Source organism: Colletotrichum abscissum, assembly GCF_030869225.1.
Source record: "Colletotrichum abscissum strain IMI 504890 chromosome Unknown Scaffold_46.1, whole genome shotgun sequence".
In the NCBI taxonomy this organism is placed as follows: domain Eukaryota; kingdom Fungi; phylum Ascomycota; class Sordariomycetes; order Glomerellales; family Glomerellaceae; genus Colletotrichum; species Colletotrichum abscissum.
This window is the reverse complement of record NW_026850387.1, coordinates 276,537-292,285: the sequence shown is the minus strand read 5'-3', so window position 1 is coordinate 292,285 and position 15,749 is coordinate 276,537. Positions and strand designations below refer to the sequence as shown.

Genomic DNA, 15,749 nt, shown 5'->3' with positions numbered 1-15,749 from the left:
TCACCCACTCGCTGTGATTCTAGCACACGGTCCACAGGTCAAAATAGGGTTTCACAACGGTCAAGAGGGAGTCTGGTGTCTTCATTGGCGCGCAAGCACGAGCAGAAAAGTTTAATCGTCAAAATTCCATTCCGGATCTGCATTTCTATAATTAGAAGAATGCCTCTCAAGCTGTATTCCCACCAATGCCGCCATTCCGTGTCAACTCCAGTACCAAACGCCGTCTCATAAAACACCCAACGACAAGCTAACACCCTGACATCCGACCCACCGTTTGGAGGCATCTGAGGCCTCTCAACCAGCTCTCAGGCCGACCTCATTGCATCCGTTTCTGTAACTGCATTAAGCATCACAGTCTCACCAACTCGTATCTTCCTCGCGACTTATAATCGCGCCCCAAATCTTCTCTTCTTCTTCAACGTGATACCCAGAATTCGGACCCACGATTGTGAGGGACCCATACAGAAGCATTTTCTTGCATTTCCTGCAACATCATGTCAAAACTAAAGGCTTCTGAGAGAGAGATGGACCAACTTACAAGAACCCATGTATCGTCGTGTTCCCGTATATCTCGAGGTCATTTACTTCACACGTTCCCATGACCCTCAACTTTCCGAAACCTTTGACCTTATCACTGCCATTGCATGTATCAGCGCCGTCTTCTCTCGATTATTGCGGCATATTCAAACACAAACTTACCCGACAGACATGTACCCCACCACTGAAATATTGCCATATGCTTTCATCTTCCCACTATTCACGCCATGATATCAGCATACGGCCCATGTCTGCGTATGTTTATTCTCCAAAAAGGATAAAGGTACTCACTCGCAAACCAAATTCCCATTGACATCGACCGTCCCGTACGCCTCAACCTTATCCCTCACATCAAAGTCCCCGTTCAGCGTGATGTTGCCCCCGGCTTTCACAGAACCAGCGACCTCGAGCGGGCCCTGTAACACGATCTCGCCCTCGCTCCGGATCGACTTGGACTGGACGACAGCCGTAGTCGTCCCCGCTGCCGCCGCCGCACCGGGCGTCTCGTCATACTCCGTCAGAGGACTAGGTCCGGTCGTAGCCGTGGTCGACGAGGAGGCATAGTAACTACCCGTCGTGCCAGCGGGAGAAACCTCATCGTAGTACTCGTATTGAGCGGCCGTAGTAGCAGCAGCAGCGGCTTCCTTGCCCTTCCTCGACGACTGCTTGGACTTGGGAGCCATCGGTCCGTCTTATATCTCAGTGAAAAGGGACTCTAAAAAGCCCGGAAAGATGACTGTGAATGGTCTCCACTGAGGGGGATATGTGAAAATAACTCTAAAAGCTCGGCGGTAACATACCAAATGCCATGTACACCCGGGAGGAAAATGGGCGGTCCGTTGAAGATCATATATCGACAAAACAGCAAAAAGCTGCCCCGACTTCTCCATACCTACCTTACCTCTCCAACTGGATCAACCACCACCATGCATCGTCCGCCCGGCACGCTGGGCAGAATGCCCACCGGAGACAAGCAAAGAAACGAGACCAGCCTCAGCCGCTCCATGAACAAAAATCGAAACATCACTTTCCCAATCAAGAGTCCGACCGGAACAAGCTGAAGGAAAACTGCAAGTATGAGTTCCTGCCCCCCGGTCCACCACCGTCACTCAAAGATGAAAATTGCGGACGATACGAGAGTCTGCGACGATATTCCCCCGCGGTGTGCCTGAACACCCACTTCCCTCCTCCTTTTCGCCCTACATAGAATAGGTCGGCAAACTCCATCTCCCGTGTCTCCCACCTACCCCCTGCTCAAAAAGTGATATAATCCCAAGAGCTGATCTACTGATCGTCGTTTTCCCGGTAAATCCCCAGTCCCGGAGTTACCACCCCCCCCCCAATCCCAAAAGCCCAACCCCCCACACCCATGACCCGAACAGCCGCGTCAAGTTCGCACGGCATAGTAGTCAGGTAGGTAGGTGCAATATTTCCCAAATCTCTTTTGACGTCGACGTCCTGGCGCGGCAGCCTAAACCCCGTCCATTACCCAGCTGTCCCAGCACACACAATGTCGATGATTCATTTCCTGTTTGCCCCCAGCTGGGCCAGCCGCCAGCTTCCAGCTCCAGCCGCAATGCTACGGTACATGGGAGTGGCCCCCTACGCGCAACGACAAAGATCTGACCCTTTGCCTGCCGCCCTGCCGCCGCCCTGCGTCCGGGCAACAGAGCAAATCCGACCGCGAGCCCTGATCTACCTTACCCCAGGCGCGGCGCGCAGCGGCAGCGGCAGCAGCAGTCTCAATGGCACGTACAAAATCCACGTTACGTGCAGATAGGTACAATGTGCCGCGGGCGAGCATGCAAGCAAATACGCAAGGTGGCCGAGTAAAAAAAGGCAAGAAAAAAAACAAGACTTCAGTCAATGTCTCACTGTCTCAGTTGAATCCCGCAGGCCCGTCACCCGTTTTGCCCGCCCGTCCCCCTCACTCCTCCACCCCGATAAAGAAAAAAGCAAAAACGAAAAAGTGACCGAAAACTGCCTTGGGAACGAGTACTCCGTACCCATGATCCATCCCATCTTGGTAGGTATCCCAAGGAGAACAAGAGGCGACATAAACCCTGGTCGATAATCCTCTCGGTATGGTTCGCCAAACCCAACTAGCCCATAGCCCCAGCGCAAATCATCTCAATCAGGAAAAATCCGGACAGAGGTGGTCATGGATGTCATGGGATGAAGTCTCTACGCAGTAAGCCCAAGCTCCGAGCAAGAGGATATTCACGTCAAGTTCCACCACCGACACCGTGACACCTCAATCCAGGAACCTGGAAACCCTCCTTTATTATCCACCCTGCCTGCGCCTGCACCTGCAACTACAACCCCTGCGCCTGCATCTTGCGCCGCACTCTGCTCGAGGCTTGCATATTATTTGTCCGCCTCACTTAAGACAGATCTTTACAACTGTCAATGTTGCCATGTCCTGGAACTCATGTTCCCCCCGAATGATCCGTAGCCCAGCAAGTGGGTGACATGATCGTTTGCCGCTCTATATACCCCACCTCTTTTCCTGCTAATCTTATTCCTGTACTTTTTAGAGAGTATTCTCTAGTGAATGGATAAAAGAAATAAGTAATAGCAGAAATATAGATAGAAAGAATAAGGAAGAAGAATAAGGTAGCTAGGAATAATAAATAGGTCGTAGGTAGTGAGTATTGTAATCTTTTGTTGATCGGTATTCTATCTCGTCACCCACTTGCCCAGCTTGCCAGGCTTACCCAGCCCCAGGGAAGAACCATCAATTAGCCGCGCAGGCGATAAAAAAGGCAATCCCAACCAGGCTGGAGAATCACATTACCCAAAGGCACCAAATCCAAGCTCAAACATCCCCAGCTCAACCAGTCCTGGGCGTCAGGTACACCGAGCCCGCATTGGTAATCCAAAATCCAATATCCTGCTTTTTATCCTTGACCGAAACCTCCTCCGTCATTCCTACACTACCCACCTCCCCACCTTTTCAGCCCTACGTCGGCTAACCTGACCACTCACCAGAGACATCAGACAGCCCTCTCTCCCCTTCTCCCCTGTAGGTATTCGTCCCAAAAAATTCCAAGACAACGAAACGAAACAAATTCCGCTAGCTTCCTGCACGAAGCCGATTGATTGGGACTAGTCCCTCGACTCTATTGTCCAGGCGAGGCTGACTCTCTGGCAAGGGGGAGGGGAGAGGAACGCGGGGGGGTTTCTTCCTTGTTCAAAGTGTGGTGTACTAGGGTCACGAGTGTAGAACGTATGCATGCCATATTTAGGCAAAGGTGAACAATCGCGAAAATCATCACGTCACAGATTTTCGGTCTCCAACCTCCCTGCGATATTGGCTTGAGATATGTTGTCTTGACAAAGGTCTCGGCCTGGGTAACTTCAGTATCACGGGCGAATACGAAGCTGCCAGACAGATAAGACGCACGAAGAACAGGAAGACCAAAAAGATGTATACACTACTCGAGACATAGACAAAGAAAAGAGATAACGCAAGAAAAGATTTGTATACATCGACTTGGATGGATCACTAGGCAAGACAGCTGCAGCAACAACCTTTTGACGTGCATCATCGGGCCTCCAAGCAAGCAACTTCCCCTTCCTTTCCAAAGCCGCGCAAAGTTCCCCAAATAGCAACACAAAAAAGAAAGAGACCACCCTTGGCCTCGAAAAGCCCCAAAACTCCTCTTCTTAGACAGTCAGCATCTGCTGTCCGCCTCGCCAAGGTAGAATTCGCCTTGGTCACGAGGCAAAGCAAGGTATACATCCCCCAATCCCCGCTCATGAGTCTCCACCACCGACGAATGCAAGACCGATACCGGTGAAGAATGCCGCGGCGACCCAGGCGCCGGAGTAAGCAGTCGCACCGTACGACTCGACGCCGTTGACAGTCATGAAAGTCTGCAGGTAGGTGTTGACACCCGTGACGATCATGGCGACCGCGGTTCGCAGGATGACAACCTTCGCCCGCGTTGTGTAGCCCCAAATGTTCCACGCCAGAGTCTCGCCAAGCGTGGCCGTCGCAGGGTCGAACTCGGCCAGCTTCTCGTCCTCGGAAGTCTCGCCAGTCGCGACAAAGGGCGTGAAGATGAAGGACTTTGCTGCAGCGCCAAACGCAACTGTCACGGGCAACGTAGCTAGGAAGTTGGTGGTGTAGGCGGGTGCAAGGCTCGGCAGCCCCTGGAAGTAGACCACGAGGGTGGTGGGCAGGTAAGTCTTGTAAGCAGTAAACAGGGTGAGGCTGTAAATGGCTGCCGACAGGATAGTGGTGTAGATCTGGATCGGGATGTCGGTGAGAATCTCGCGGTTGGCGACGTTCTTAGCGCCGGCATGCGCGCCCGACAAAGGCCTCAGGAGTTGGAAGGGCAGGAAGGTAGACAGCATCTCAATGCCCAGAGCCGAGATGGCCGTGGCGGTGCTGATGTTGTAGAAGGTAGCGATAAGGTAGACCTAGACGCAAAGTACGTGTTAGCAAAAGCTGCACAGTTGACTGTCCCAAGCCTGGCGTCATCATCATTCCTCGTCGGAGCAGAACGTACCGGCGGACCATGCGCGAGCAGGTTGAGCGCAGCGAGATCGTAGCTATCAAAGTTGCCGAACCAACCTAGGGCGAGCTCAAATCTACACGAGGTCGCGATTGTCAGCAAAGATACCTTTCCATGCCCGGTCCTCGAGCGATCCTCCCAGAAAGATCAACTCTGTGATTCCCAAGGTAACTCACATGCGCCATCCAGCCAAAGTTGCAACCTCGCCCCAGGTGTCCAAGCTCTTTGAGATCCCCGCCAGTTCTCCACGGCTCCACTCGCTGAGGAAACTGTAGCACAGACTTGAGATGCTGAAGCTCAACACCGTGACAAGCGGGAACTGCAGCGCTTTCGGGAGGTGCGATCGCTGCTTCCGCGGGTGCTGGTGGTCGCGATCCCTCTCGCTAATTTGGAGTGCCTGTGTCTCTTTTGCTTCCGCTACCTCTGTCGCGTCGTTGACAACAGCTAGAGCTTCGATCTTGCCGTCAGGCGCGGTATCGAGCCGCTCGAGGTGGCTTGCGATGGGTTCGATCGCGTTGGACGTCGTTTCGTCGACCTCAGGCTCCTCGACGGGGCGCGATGCCTCTCTTCTGCGTCTTAACGTGGGCATCTTGGGTATGCTGTGCTTGCGCGTGTGAGTATTGATTGAAGAGACAACGTGTTATGTTCGTAACAAGAACCTCGAAGTCGGGATTGGCGATGCGCGCTGCAGACGTGAGAGAGGGGTAAAGCGAGAAAAAAGAAGGTAGTGCGGCTGTGGGAGAAATGAGCAGCAGCAGCCGTTTGCGATGTGCGGTTTGCGACACGATGAGATCAACAAGGGCAAAGAGGAAAGAAAATGTGAGACCTGTACGTTTTTTTCCGCCCAGGGCAGCTGCTGTGGATTGTGGACAGTGGCCTACCTTACCTATGATGCCGAGTGGAGAAAGAAGCTGTCCGGACGGGTAAAGGTGACGTCGCTGGGGTAACAGCAGCTCGCGGAAGCTGGTGAGGTAAGCTGTGTGGTCCAACAGTGGACAAAACCCAACCGGAAAGAGCCACCAACGGGTCCTCCTTCTCTCAACTCTCGAGTCCTACTGTGGTCTACCTACCTTCCTTCCCCACACCGCCGGCCACCAAACAACCGCCGCCGTGCCTCAGCAGCCCGCCCAGCGAAGCTGGAAAACTCCACTGTGAGCGGGCTCCTAAGGATAGATATTTTCTACTGGCTCCGTCCATGATCCGTAATTGCAGACTTTTTCCTCCATCGTTTTTTTCTTCCTTCTTTCCCTCTCTTTGTTTTCAATTTTCTCTTTTCGAATCAACTTTCTCCATAATCCCCTTCCGCTCTAGAAATATTTAATACATGCGAACCTCCACCCCCAAAGCTTTCCAAGGTTTGGGAAGGAGGATGCTATCTATACTCTTGTCAAAAATTGGCCTTACCTTATCTTTGCCTCCCCGTCTGCTTTGCTTGGTGTCTGTCTTGTCTGTGTGATCTTCAAAGCTTGATGAGCTCACATGCAAATCTTCGCCTTTCGGGAGCAAAGCTCCGGGTGTGCCTGGTTAAGGTTGCTGCTGGCGTTCCAACACACCAACCACCATCCAGCTTGCCTCGTCACTTCAGCCATCATCGTTGGTAAACATTAGCCACGCTCCAAGCCCAAGTACCTTGTCGCGATCAGTAGTCCTCTTGTTCATCCAGACAAGAGGTCACACAGGTCACCACCGGCGAATATCAACCAGGCTCTTTTTTGAACTTTTTATCTTTTTCATTTCATTTCGTTATGCTGGTTCCATACCGAACACTGAGCGTCGCGGCCAATCTTGGGGCATCGCACTCGTTTGTCTCGTCAGAACCATCAGCTTGACAGTTTTGGGCATTCGCTCGACGCCCTCTCCGTCTCTCACTTTAACCTCGTGGAGTTGCAATCTCGATCCCATCCTATCGACCTGCCTTGCTGGGCCAGATCATGATGCAAGACCGGGCCCTCCACTCCTTGGTGCTGAGAGATCGGCGGCGGAGACAGAACCACCTCATTTACAGGGTTTAGTATATGGTGGTACAAAAGAAACACATCCTTCCCTCACTTTCCCTCTTCGTTATGTACTCATCTCCTCAGATATCGTCGGCATCAATCGTGGAACGGAGTTTCGCTATTCCTCCATACGTCCGAAGACGCCGTCGTCATCTTCGTCGCTTCGAGATCGAGATCGGCGGTCAAAGTCATCATCGTCCATCACGCTGTCGCTGTCTTCCATCTTGACATCGGAGCCGCGGACCTCGCCTCGTGTGAAGCTCTCTGGCTGCCTGCTAGGGAAGCTGTTGAGGAATCCGGCACTGAAACCTGCGCTGAACCCAGCACTCGAGAAAGATGCCGCCTGGTCGAGATATTGCGCCGGTAGCGGGGGCACAGGAGGAGCGTCCGCTGGAAGTTGCACTGTTCTTCCGTTGTTGCTGTTGAAGCTGCAACTAAGAAGCTCCACAGCCGCTGCCAGATCCTGATCTTCTTGTCCGGTGGCATTTCTTCCTGACGACGGCGGTCGTTGGTCCTGGCTGGTTTGACGAAAGTGTGAAGAAAATCCTGTTCCACGTGGCATGCTGCCTGTCACGAGAGGGTTGATGGACGGCGCAGACTGGTATGAACGACCGAATCCACTTCCGGACCCGTACCGCTTCGCGAACGAACGATCCGACGACGAGAATCCCTCCAATTGAGGAGGTGGGGTGGTATCGGCAGAGCTGTGTCGCTCGTCTGAATATCCAGAAGCAGCGGGAGAAGTCGACTCTTCTTGGTCACTAGGGAAATCCTTGGCGGAATCCGGGGGCGTCGCCGCATCACCCTCTTCCTTGTGGTTCATGGTCAACAAGACAGAGGCAGCCTCAAGGAGCTGGACTTGCTGATGCTTGGAAATAAGCAGCTTGGATGTCAGAGACCATTCGGGAGTGTGTTCCCACCTGATCAGAAATGAGTCAACAGACTGCTCGACTAGTCCTGATGTTGGAAACGCGGCATGCAAGTCTCGAAACCCACGCGACAATATTTGGGACGGAATGAGGGAATTGGGGAAGGGGAAGGGGAAGGGAAACGAACAAATGCTTGGTCAGGCAACTGCTGTGCTTGTATCCCTTTCCGCACGTCTCGCACTTGAGCTCGATGCGGTTGAACTTCCTGCCCTCCTTTACGAGAGGCTGACCATCGCTGGCGCGACGAATACGAGCCTTTTGAGCATTATCATCGCCTTCGTCGGCTGACCCGATGACTGGGTCATCCTCAATAGCGCTCTCGTGGATCTCTGTCTTTCCATCCAAGTGGAATTTGTGCGTCGGCAGACTCGCTGGGGGCGAGGGAAGACTCCCGATGATGGCGGCGCGGGCTGCAGCACTCTTTGAGGCAGTGTTCCTACGAGAGCTGACGGCAATGGGCGTGACTTTGTCGCCGCCCACTTCCTTGATTGCCGCTGCCATGGCCGCCGCGTTTGCGGCGGTGTTTGTCATGGACTTGCGGCGAGTCACACGGTGGTTGGCATTGAGAGCGCCGCTGAGGATGGAATGGGAGTTGGTGCGAGAGTGGGATTGTCGTGTGGTAAGCCCGGAAGAGGAAGCAGTTGATAGAGAGGGACGGTGTTGGTTCAATGGCCTTGTGGTCTGCTGCATTTCCTGAATGAGGACGAAGTGATCAGCAAGCAAGACTGGGTTGAGATGCGTGTCGGGAGCGAGCTAAGCAGGGCAGGGCATGGGTTGGAATCCCGGTTCCGGGCATACCTTTGAAGAGGCCATTGCCAACTACCGATGCTAAACAGGTTCGACAACGAGTGTCGAACACTTTGTCCCTGGCTGGAGTATTGTGAAAGTGAAGTGATTCGTAGACGCGGCGGTATCGTGTGTTGTTGTTCGAAGGTGGTAGGCAGATGGGCAGGTAGAAAGTGAGTCGCAAAGACAAGCCTCCGGGCGAGAAATAATATTATTTTGGGGAGGAGCAGCAATTGGGCAGGGGTGTGTCTGTGGGCGGGTGTACCTAGTAGCTCCGAGCTGGACCAGCCGACAGCATGTGGTGAGTGTGGTGGTGGTGGTGTTGAACGGTCAGGATGCCTTGGGGTTAGTCGACTGATGATCAACAGGGCTGTCGAGGTCCAGGCCGGATTCAACTCTTTTTCTCTGTCTTTACCCTTCCGCTTGAATGCTGTGCTTTGAATCGAGGTGTAGCTGAAGTGAGAGAGAAAAAGTTGTGGGCTCGAGACAGAGTACGTTTGGGAGAGGACCCAAAAAGTCCAGCAATGGGCGAAACAGTCCAGACGGCCCTTTCCAACAAGTTGCCAGAAAGAAATGGAAGAGAAGCGCTGGTCGGGGACGAGCATCAGCCTTCATTGGTCGTATTGCACCACCAGGTCGCTAGGATGAAGGAGCCAGAAGGAGGAGGGAGGGGAGGGGCAGAAGACCGTACCGCAGCAGGAGGACCAGACTCACTCACGACACTCCCCCTCACACCTTGAACTCGCAGAGAGCGACGACGCTGGGCGGGAAAGAAGGAGAAAGCGGCAGAGGAGAGAGAGAGAAAGAAGAGAGGATGGGTGGGGCTGGGTGTGTGCTGAGAGAGAAAGGGGGTGTAGACTTGGGCGTTGGAAGTGAGGGTGAGGTGCGCGGCTGGGTTCATGGACGAGGGAAGGGGACTGACTGGCTGGCCCTCTCTCTCTCTCTCCGCGTCTCTCTCCTTCTTTCTCTCTGCATCGCCGTCTCTGCTGTAGGTATCTTTCCACCTCCACTCCTTTCTTGTCCCCTTTCCCCGTGTCCCACAGTGTGCAACCGGGCCAAGGCACGCTGGCATGTACCTCTCAGGTGGTGGGAGGTGCAAGTGGACATGACCGTGAGCGCAGCGGACGGGCGCCAGGAACAAGGAGCATAGAGCATGGCCCGTGGTCGTCCTTTGGCAATGGGCGAGCGATGGTCGGCCTCCCGAGCGATGGACGTGTCCGTAAGGCGCCGGTGCGGCGGGGAAAGGTCACTGGGGGAGGGGTGAACGGAGCCCATGGATCCATCCCAGTAACCCATAACCCTCGTCCTTCGTCCCAGAGCCCAGACCCATTGATGGCCAGGGCCGATAGCGTGCTTGAGTTGCACATCGTAAATAGCAATTTTATGTATGGCACTTTTATTCTCGACTCTCGGAGTGCTCGCAGATGTCGCCGCCGCTCGTCGGTTGTTCACGATGCTCTCTGAACTTGGATGATCCGGATCCTTGAAATAAGCGCGGATATGACGATATACGGTGGATGTGTGTGTGATATGGGAGTAATTCTGCCCTAGGATCTATGCCAAACGACTAAGCCAACAAGAGAGACGCTCAAAGAAACGCGGCCTTTGTTGGTAAACGCCTCGCCCGTACACCAACACAGGTGGACTCGTGCCTTGGTCCCTAGCTAGACCAGGGTGGCTTAGTTTGGCTCGAGTGCCTAATTATTTCTCTGATTGTCTGGTTCCCTTGATCCCGTACGGATACTTCGCAGTCGTCTGAAGACTTGTCGGGACCTTGCTAGTCTGGTGACCGCCAAATCTTTTTTTATTTTTATTTTTTCTGCTTCTCTCCTTCTTGGGGTCTTCTGTTCGCGAGGTAACGATGTGGAATGATTGAGACAACAGGCAGGCTCCAATGAGTTGTAAAGAATGTCGTGTCTTGGTCGGAAGCGAGAGGCCTATCGACCGCAAGTGGCATGTTTCGGCGGACTGCCAGGTTCAGCGTTGGGTCGCACCCCACGACGGCTCTGCTCCCCTAACGTGGTGGCTCCATAGGCGGGAGGACAGGCGACTGCTCCCGGGCCATAGAGCTGGAGGCTGGAGCAGTGAGCATCAGGTTGGGGCGTTGGGGCATAGGGCGGAGAGAGAGAGAGCATTGGCCGCGTCTGGTCTCGTTTAACTGGAGAAGGTGGTTTCCATCGGATCAGGAACGGAAGTTCGCACGCGGGGGAGAAGGCAGTAGCTTTGCATTGCTCCTATGCCAGGTCATGCCAAAGTTGTGTTGTGCGAGCTTCAAGGTTGTGAGCTGTGTGAGCTGTGCGCAATGCGCTGTGCGTTGGTCGAATGAGCGAGACAGTGAGGGGGTTGTCAACGGCAGAAACCCAACCTTGGGAAGCACTGCGCGAGAACCTTAGTACATGATACTCCGTAGGTAGTGAGTGTCTATGGTAAGCTGCAAAAGTGGGAAGAAGCAAGGAGGCAAGGTACGGAGTAGGCATTGCGCAAAAAGGCATGGGAAAGATGTCTTATTGAAACTCGGGTGGATGCCTCCTAGTGTTTCTACAATTGCCGACCTGTGTGCCTTGGCTTTGATTTGGCACTTTGGTTCGAGTACTCTGTCCTTCACAATCGTTGTTTCGTGTTCTTCTTTCTTCGAAAAAGGCGACGTTATCGTAAACCTGTGGTTTCTTGATTGGATCTGCATGGCTACCGGTAGTCGGCTCAGAGAACGCGAGGAGCAAGGAACCTCGAGTGTTAGCAAGTACAGATACAAGAGATACGGGAAAAGAAATGATGAAGAATCCAAAATAAAGAAAATCCCCGATGGACGGTTCTGCTGATCGTTGATCACACGGAAGCCAAGCAAGGAGACAGCTCTTCGACGGCGTTGTTGGGTTGACAAGTCGTTGGGTGCGAGGCAGGTACGAAGGCCCCTCATGTTGGTGCTGGGAAACAACGCAGGTACACAGTGCAGGCCCGGCAAGCGGTACCTTAGGTAAGCGCCATCCAATCCCCGGGCAAGGCAAGGTACGTCTCTCCATATACTCCTCGGACAGTGATAAGTCGTCGCACACTGTCTGACTGTCTGCACAATTCGGTGACAAATACACAGTGGGGACAGTGCCCTGGTCAGTCACGTTCCTGGGGAAGTCCCAATCCACCCGTATCTCAACCAGTGACGTAGTTTGCTCGAGCGCGGACCAAACATGAGTTCAATTCTTTGTCAACTCAGGGGCAACAGCTGCGGCTTCAATCCGTAGAAGTAGGTACGTAAAGGGCCACGGCCAAAGCAGATGGGAAACGACAGGCAGAACATCGGACAAACAAAGCCCTACACCGTGTGCCGTTCAAGCTCTCGTGTCCGTTTTGGAGACGTGCTACAACCATCAACGGGTTGCGACGATGGAGAGCCACCACCAGTCCACCACCACCACTACGGTCTACCGTACTTTACCACACACAGTAAGTTGACGATAACACCACCCCCATCCCTTGTCCACTCCTCCCTTCTCCCTCTCGCACTCCTTGTCTTTCTCATCCTCTTTCATCTTGCTCCACACTAACCAGACACCCCAGCGAAACGTCCTCCCAATCATCCGCGCCAGAGCCGGACATCACAACCACACGCCTGGGGCTTCCCCACCACCAGCTCACCTCCTCCACCACCTTCTGACCAGATACAGGCCCCTCCTAGTGACCACTAATCACAGGACTTGTTCGCTGAGACGGTCGGTCTGCCTGGCCTGAAGTTGACTGAGGCGGCATTGGAGCAACGCGAACCCGATCAAACAGCTTTCCTTTCCGGCCCGGCCTACTACACTGTCCTCAGTACGGAAACAGCAGTTCACCCCTTCGCCGTCGGCTGTCTCTTAACAGCACTCGTGCTCTCCAGAACTTCCGCTGACCGGCAATCCGCTGGAGTCTGATAGAGTCCAGCTGTTGGCCAGGATATCGGTCAGACGGTCAGTCCTGGGTCCGGTCTCGTCTCCGTCTCCCTCACGCCGTGCTAGGGGGCCGCCATTGCCATTCGGGACGGTCAGCTGGCCCCCTCCCCTCCTCCATCGGGCGCCATGCGGGCTTCTGCTCTGGGCAAGTCGGGTGGATTCTCGTGCCTCTGGCGGAACGTCGTCCACCCCGTCATTATTGCGCTCCCCGACGCAGACCGTCGCTTATGCTGCCTACTCTTGCCTCTGACCGGCCACAATCAGAATGGGATGCTTTTGCCACTTGACACTATTGTTTCCCGGATGCCATCGCTCAGCCTGGGCATTGGTAACGCAGTCCCAAGATCGTCAGCAGAGATGTCCTCCAACATCAATCTACTCGCCAATGTCCGGAGATGGCCAAGCCACGCCGCACGCGAGAAAGACACACGCACGCTCTGCCCGAATCTTGGATACAGCCAACCTCGCCTTCATAGGCATTACCTAAGTTCACTATGCAACTAGGGCGTCACTGGGCGCAGCGGTTCAAGTCCAGGCCTGGGTGACCAGAGTTTCAGTCACCGAAAGTGACGCTTTGAACGCATGCAAATGTCTCCTCGGTTTCTGCCGTTGGTACCTATGTCTCCGGTGTTTCCCCAACGTCGACGAGCCGCTCTTGTCTCAGGAAAAAGAAACCACAAAACTGTCCTTGTGGCATCGACTTGGGACTCTGGGATCTCCCGTAACGCCAGCAGGCTTGACGTCTTTAGGCCAGCCTCCCGCCTATGCTTCACATCTTGATTCTTTGACAGTCTCAACCCCTTCACCGGTATCCACGCCCGCTACCATTGGAGGTGGCTAACTGAACCAAAGGAACTGCAACCAGTGTCTAGGAGATTAGAAAGCACAACTAGTGAGACTCGACTATCTTGAATTGGACGTCACTGAAAGCTGGCTTTGGCCGGTGCTAAATTACTTTGGAAATCAACTCTCAGAAGCAACAGGCGCAAGCTTGCCTCTAGCAAGGCTCTCGGAAGCGCTAGCCGTATTGTCGTTGCGCTGAGAGAAATCGAGATGGAAGAAACATTGTTCAACGGCCCAACCAATTATCGACGACAGCTAGCAATGCTGTGTAACACATGCAAAATGGTTTCTACATAGACTGAGTAGGCATGATCTCCATATTCTACAACAGACACAGTATGGGGATGCCTTGTTGGCCGCCGACTGAAGAGGGCAATTGTTCATGGTCGCATTTCGAGGTCGACTTCATCCGCGTCTGATTAACGCAAGAACCACGTTGGCATCAGCTCGTCGTGCCCTATACCCATGATCTGTGATCGACAAAGGGTTCCCACAAGACGACCAGGTACGACTAAGCATTCTCCCAACATTGTCCCTCGACAAATCATAGTATTCAAGCGCATCGGCGCACACTCCGACTACTCCGTATTTTTTTTCAGACTCTGAAGCTGGTTTGCGCAAAACAAAAGCACACTAAGGGCAACACCCCAATGGCAACTCCACCGCGAAACTGTCAACGTGTTGTCGATCGCCAACTTTATCACACTTCGGCCTCTCACTGTTACAGGGCTGTCCTAGCACATCGAGCGGGTTGAAAGGGAGCCACCGGGCCAAATCGTCGATTGCTCCCAAAACTTCATCAGCACGGCAGTAGGGCAGTCGAGACAAGTGTGCCAGGGTCCTGCCCTGTTCCATTGCAGCTGCACCCCTCACTCTCTGAGCAGTGCCATGCCATCCCGAAGCTGGTTTCTCCATGCATAAAAGCTCTCCCATCGAGGCAACAACCCCCGCCGATCGTCGCCGGCCGCACAATTTCACAAAACGGTTGTGCCGGCGGACTCTCTGTAAAGGCGCAGCCCTGCACGCGAGGGAGATAAGGTTTACCAGGTGAGGTGACAGCTTCGCGGCCGACCTCGCGCCTTGAGAGAGAGTCGAGACACGGAACAAGCAGATGCCTGTTCCCACGGGTCATAGGACTGAGCGTTAAAAAAAAAAAGAGAGAAAAAAAGGACAGAGTTGCGCTGCGCCCCGTCTTACTGTCTTACGTGAGTATGGGAATTCGCCTTTTTTCCTATCTTTCCACCAAGATACGGATGCCTGGGATTTATCACCTCAGCTCCTCTCGGAAACGGTCCAGCATGGTATCTGCTACGTTGTCATCCCCGCGCGCTGTCACGACGAGAACAGAAGAACAGCGGAGACACCTGTGGATGCCACTTTCACAAACGGACTAGGTTGATCAACGCGTCTGGCCAACTCGCCCCTCTTGCCGCAGCTGCACATCACCCCCTCCAGTCTCCGTCGGATGCGTGTCGCTATCAAAAACCCTGTCTACGAGAGTGGATACCACACAGGTACACTTTCGTACTGTCATGTATCTTTCTCTGAGATAGAAATGGGGGCCTCTTCACCTATCATTGGAAAGACGTGTGAGAGACGCCCACGGCATCCCCAGGCAAAGCGTTCGTGGTTTTGCTTTTACCAGTCCGATTTCCAGCGTACCTGCGTCAGCAAAGGCATTCCACGTGGGATGATGCTATTCACTTATGTTGGACCTCTTTTCTCTATGTATTAATAGAGAAGCGCCGAACCGTAGGGAAGGTTCATCGGGGATCGGGAGAAAGTTTTTGGTGCTACCACTCCCGTGCGTTCCGCTCCCCCTTCACACAAAGAGACTGGAGAGAGGGGGGGTTGGACCCTTGGACTGGCTAAGGTGGTAGAGCTCATCGCGAGAGCTGCAATGGGAAAGTCTCGCAGCAGCCACCTTTCGGGAATAGCTGACAGCTTGGGATCTCGCAGAGCACTTCTCTCAGTCCCGACGATGAAAATGCGCCAAAGAGATCTTTGCAAGGCACTGCTATTGTTGAAGACTTAACGAAGTCATGTATCCTGGCCGACGTACCTGTCGATCTCTCGCTCAACCTGTCCGAAGCCGAGCAGAATTATCCCTTGACAGCAGCACATGGAAGATCCAGGATCAATGAATGGCATTTCATGTCCGGATGCAGCGATCGACAAGCGAGTGCTGCGTTGCGTGAGCTGTCTTTGGCC

At 53.7% G+C, this 15,749-nt stretch overlaps 6 protein-coding genes across 6 annotated transcripts; 2 read left to right on the top strand and 4 right to left on the bottom strand.

The window, feature by feature from the left end:
* Window positions 1–357: 357 nt before the first annotated feature.
* CABS01_13624 (uncharacterized protein) lies at window positions 358–1,220 on the bottom strand (the record flags this gene model as incomplete). Its single annotated transcript, XM_060546966.1, has 4 exons — window positions 358–484; window positions 539–634; window positions 700–753; window positions 829–1,220. The coding sequence occupies 4 exons, from the start codon at window positions 1,218–1,220 to the stop codon at window positions 358–360; spliced, it is 669 nt and encodes a 222-aa protein (XP_060394790.1).
* An 827-nt stretch (window positions 1,221–2,047) lies between these two features.
* Window positions 2,048–2,317, top strand: CABS01_13623 (uncharacterized protein; the record flags this gene model as incomplete). Its single annotated transcript, XM_060546965.1, has 1 exon — window positions 2,048–2,317. The coding sequence occupies one exon, from the start codon at window positions 2,048–2,050 to the stop codon at window positions 2,315–2,317; it is 270 nt and encodes an 89-aa protein (XP_060394789.1).
* Window positions 2,318–4,296: 1,979 nt separating this feature from the next.
* On the bottom strand, window positions 4,297–5,649 carry CABS01_13622 (uncharacterized protein; the record flags this gene model as incomplete). Its single annotated transcript, XM_060546964.1, has 3 exons — window positions 4,297–4,965; window positions 5,055–5,136; window positions 5,237–5,649. 3 exons carry the CDS (start codon window positions 5,647–5,649, stop codon window positions 4,297–4,299), a joined length of 1,164 nt encoding a protein of 387 aa, XP_060394788.1.
* Window positions 5,650–7,175: 1,526 nt separating this feature from the next.
* CABS01_13621 (tat pathway signal sequence) lies at window positions 7,176–8,676 on the bottom strand (the record flags this gene model as incomplete). The annotated part of the gene is made up of 2 exons (XM_060546963.1): window positions 7,176–7,977; window positions 8,114–8,676. The coding sequence occupies 2 exons, from the start codon at window positions 8,674–8,676 to the stop codon at window positions 7,176–7,178; spliced, it is 1,365 nt and encodes a 454-aa protein (XP_060394787.1).
* A 3,368-nt stretch (window positions 8,677–12,044) lies between these two features.
* CABS01_13620 (uncharacterized protein) lies at window positions 12,045–12,455 on the top strand (the record flags this gene model as incomplete). Its single annotated transcript, XM_060546962.1, has 2 exons — window positions 12,045–12,213; window positions 12,328–12,455. 2 exons carry the CDS (start codon window positions 12,045–12,047, stop codon window positions 12,453–12,455), a joined length of 297 nt encoding a protein of 98 aa, XP_060394786.1.
* A 332-nt stretch (window positions 12,456–12,787) lies between these two features.
* CABS01_13619 (uncharacterized protein) lies at window positions 12,788–12,892 on the bottom strand (the record flags this gene model as incomplete). The annotated part of the gene is made up of 1 exon (XM_060546961.1): window positions 12,788–12,892. One exon carries the CDS (start codon window positions 12,890–12,892, stop codon window positions 12,788–12,790), a length of 105 nt encoding a protein of 34 aa, XP_060394785.1.
* Between the last annotated feature and the right edge of the window lie 2,857 nt (window positions 12,893–15,749).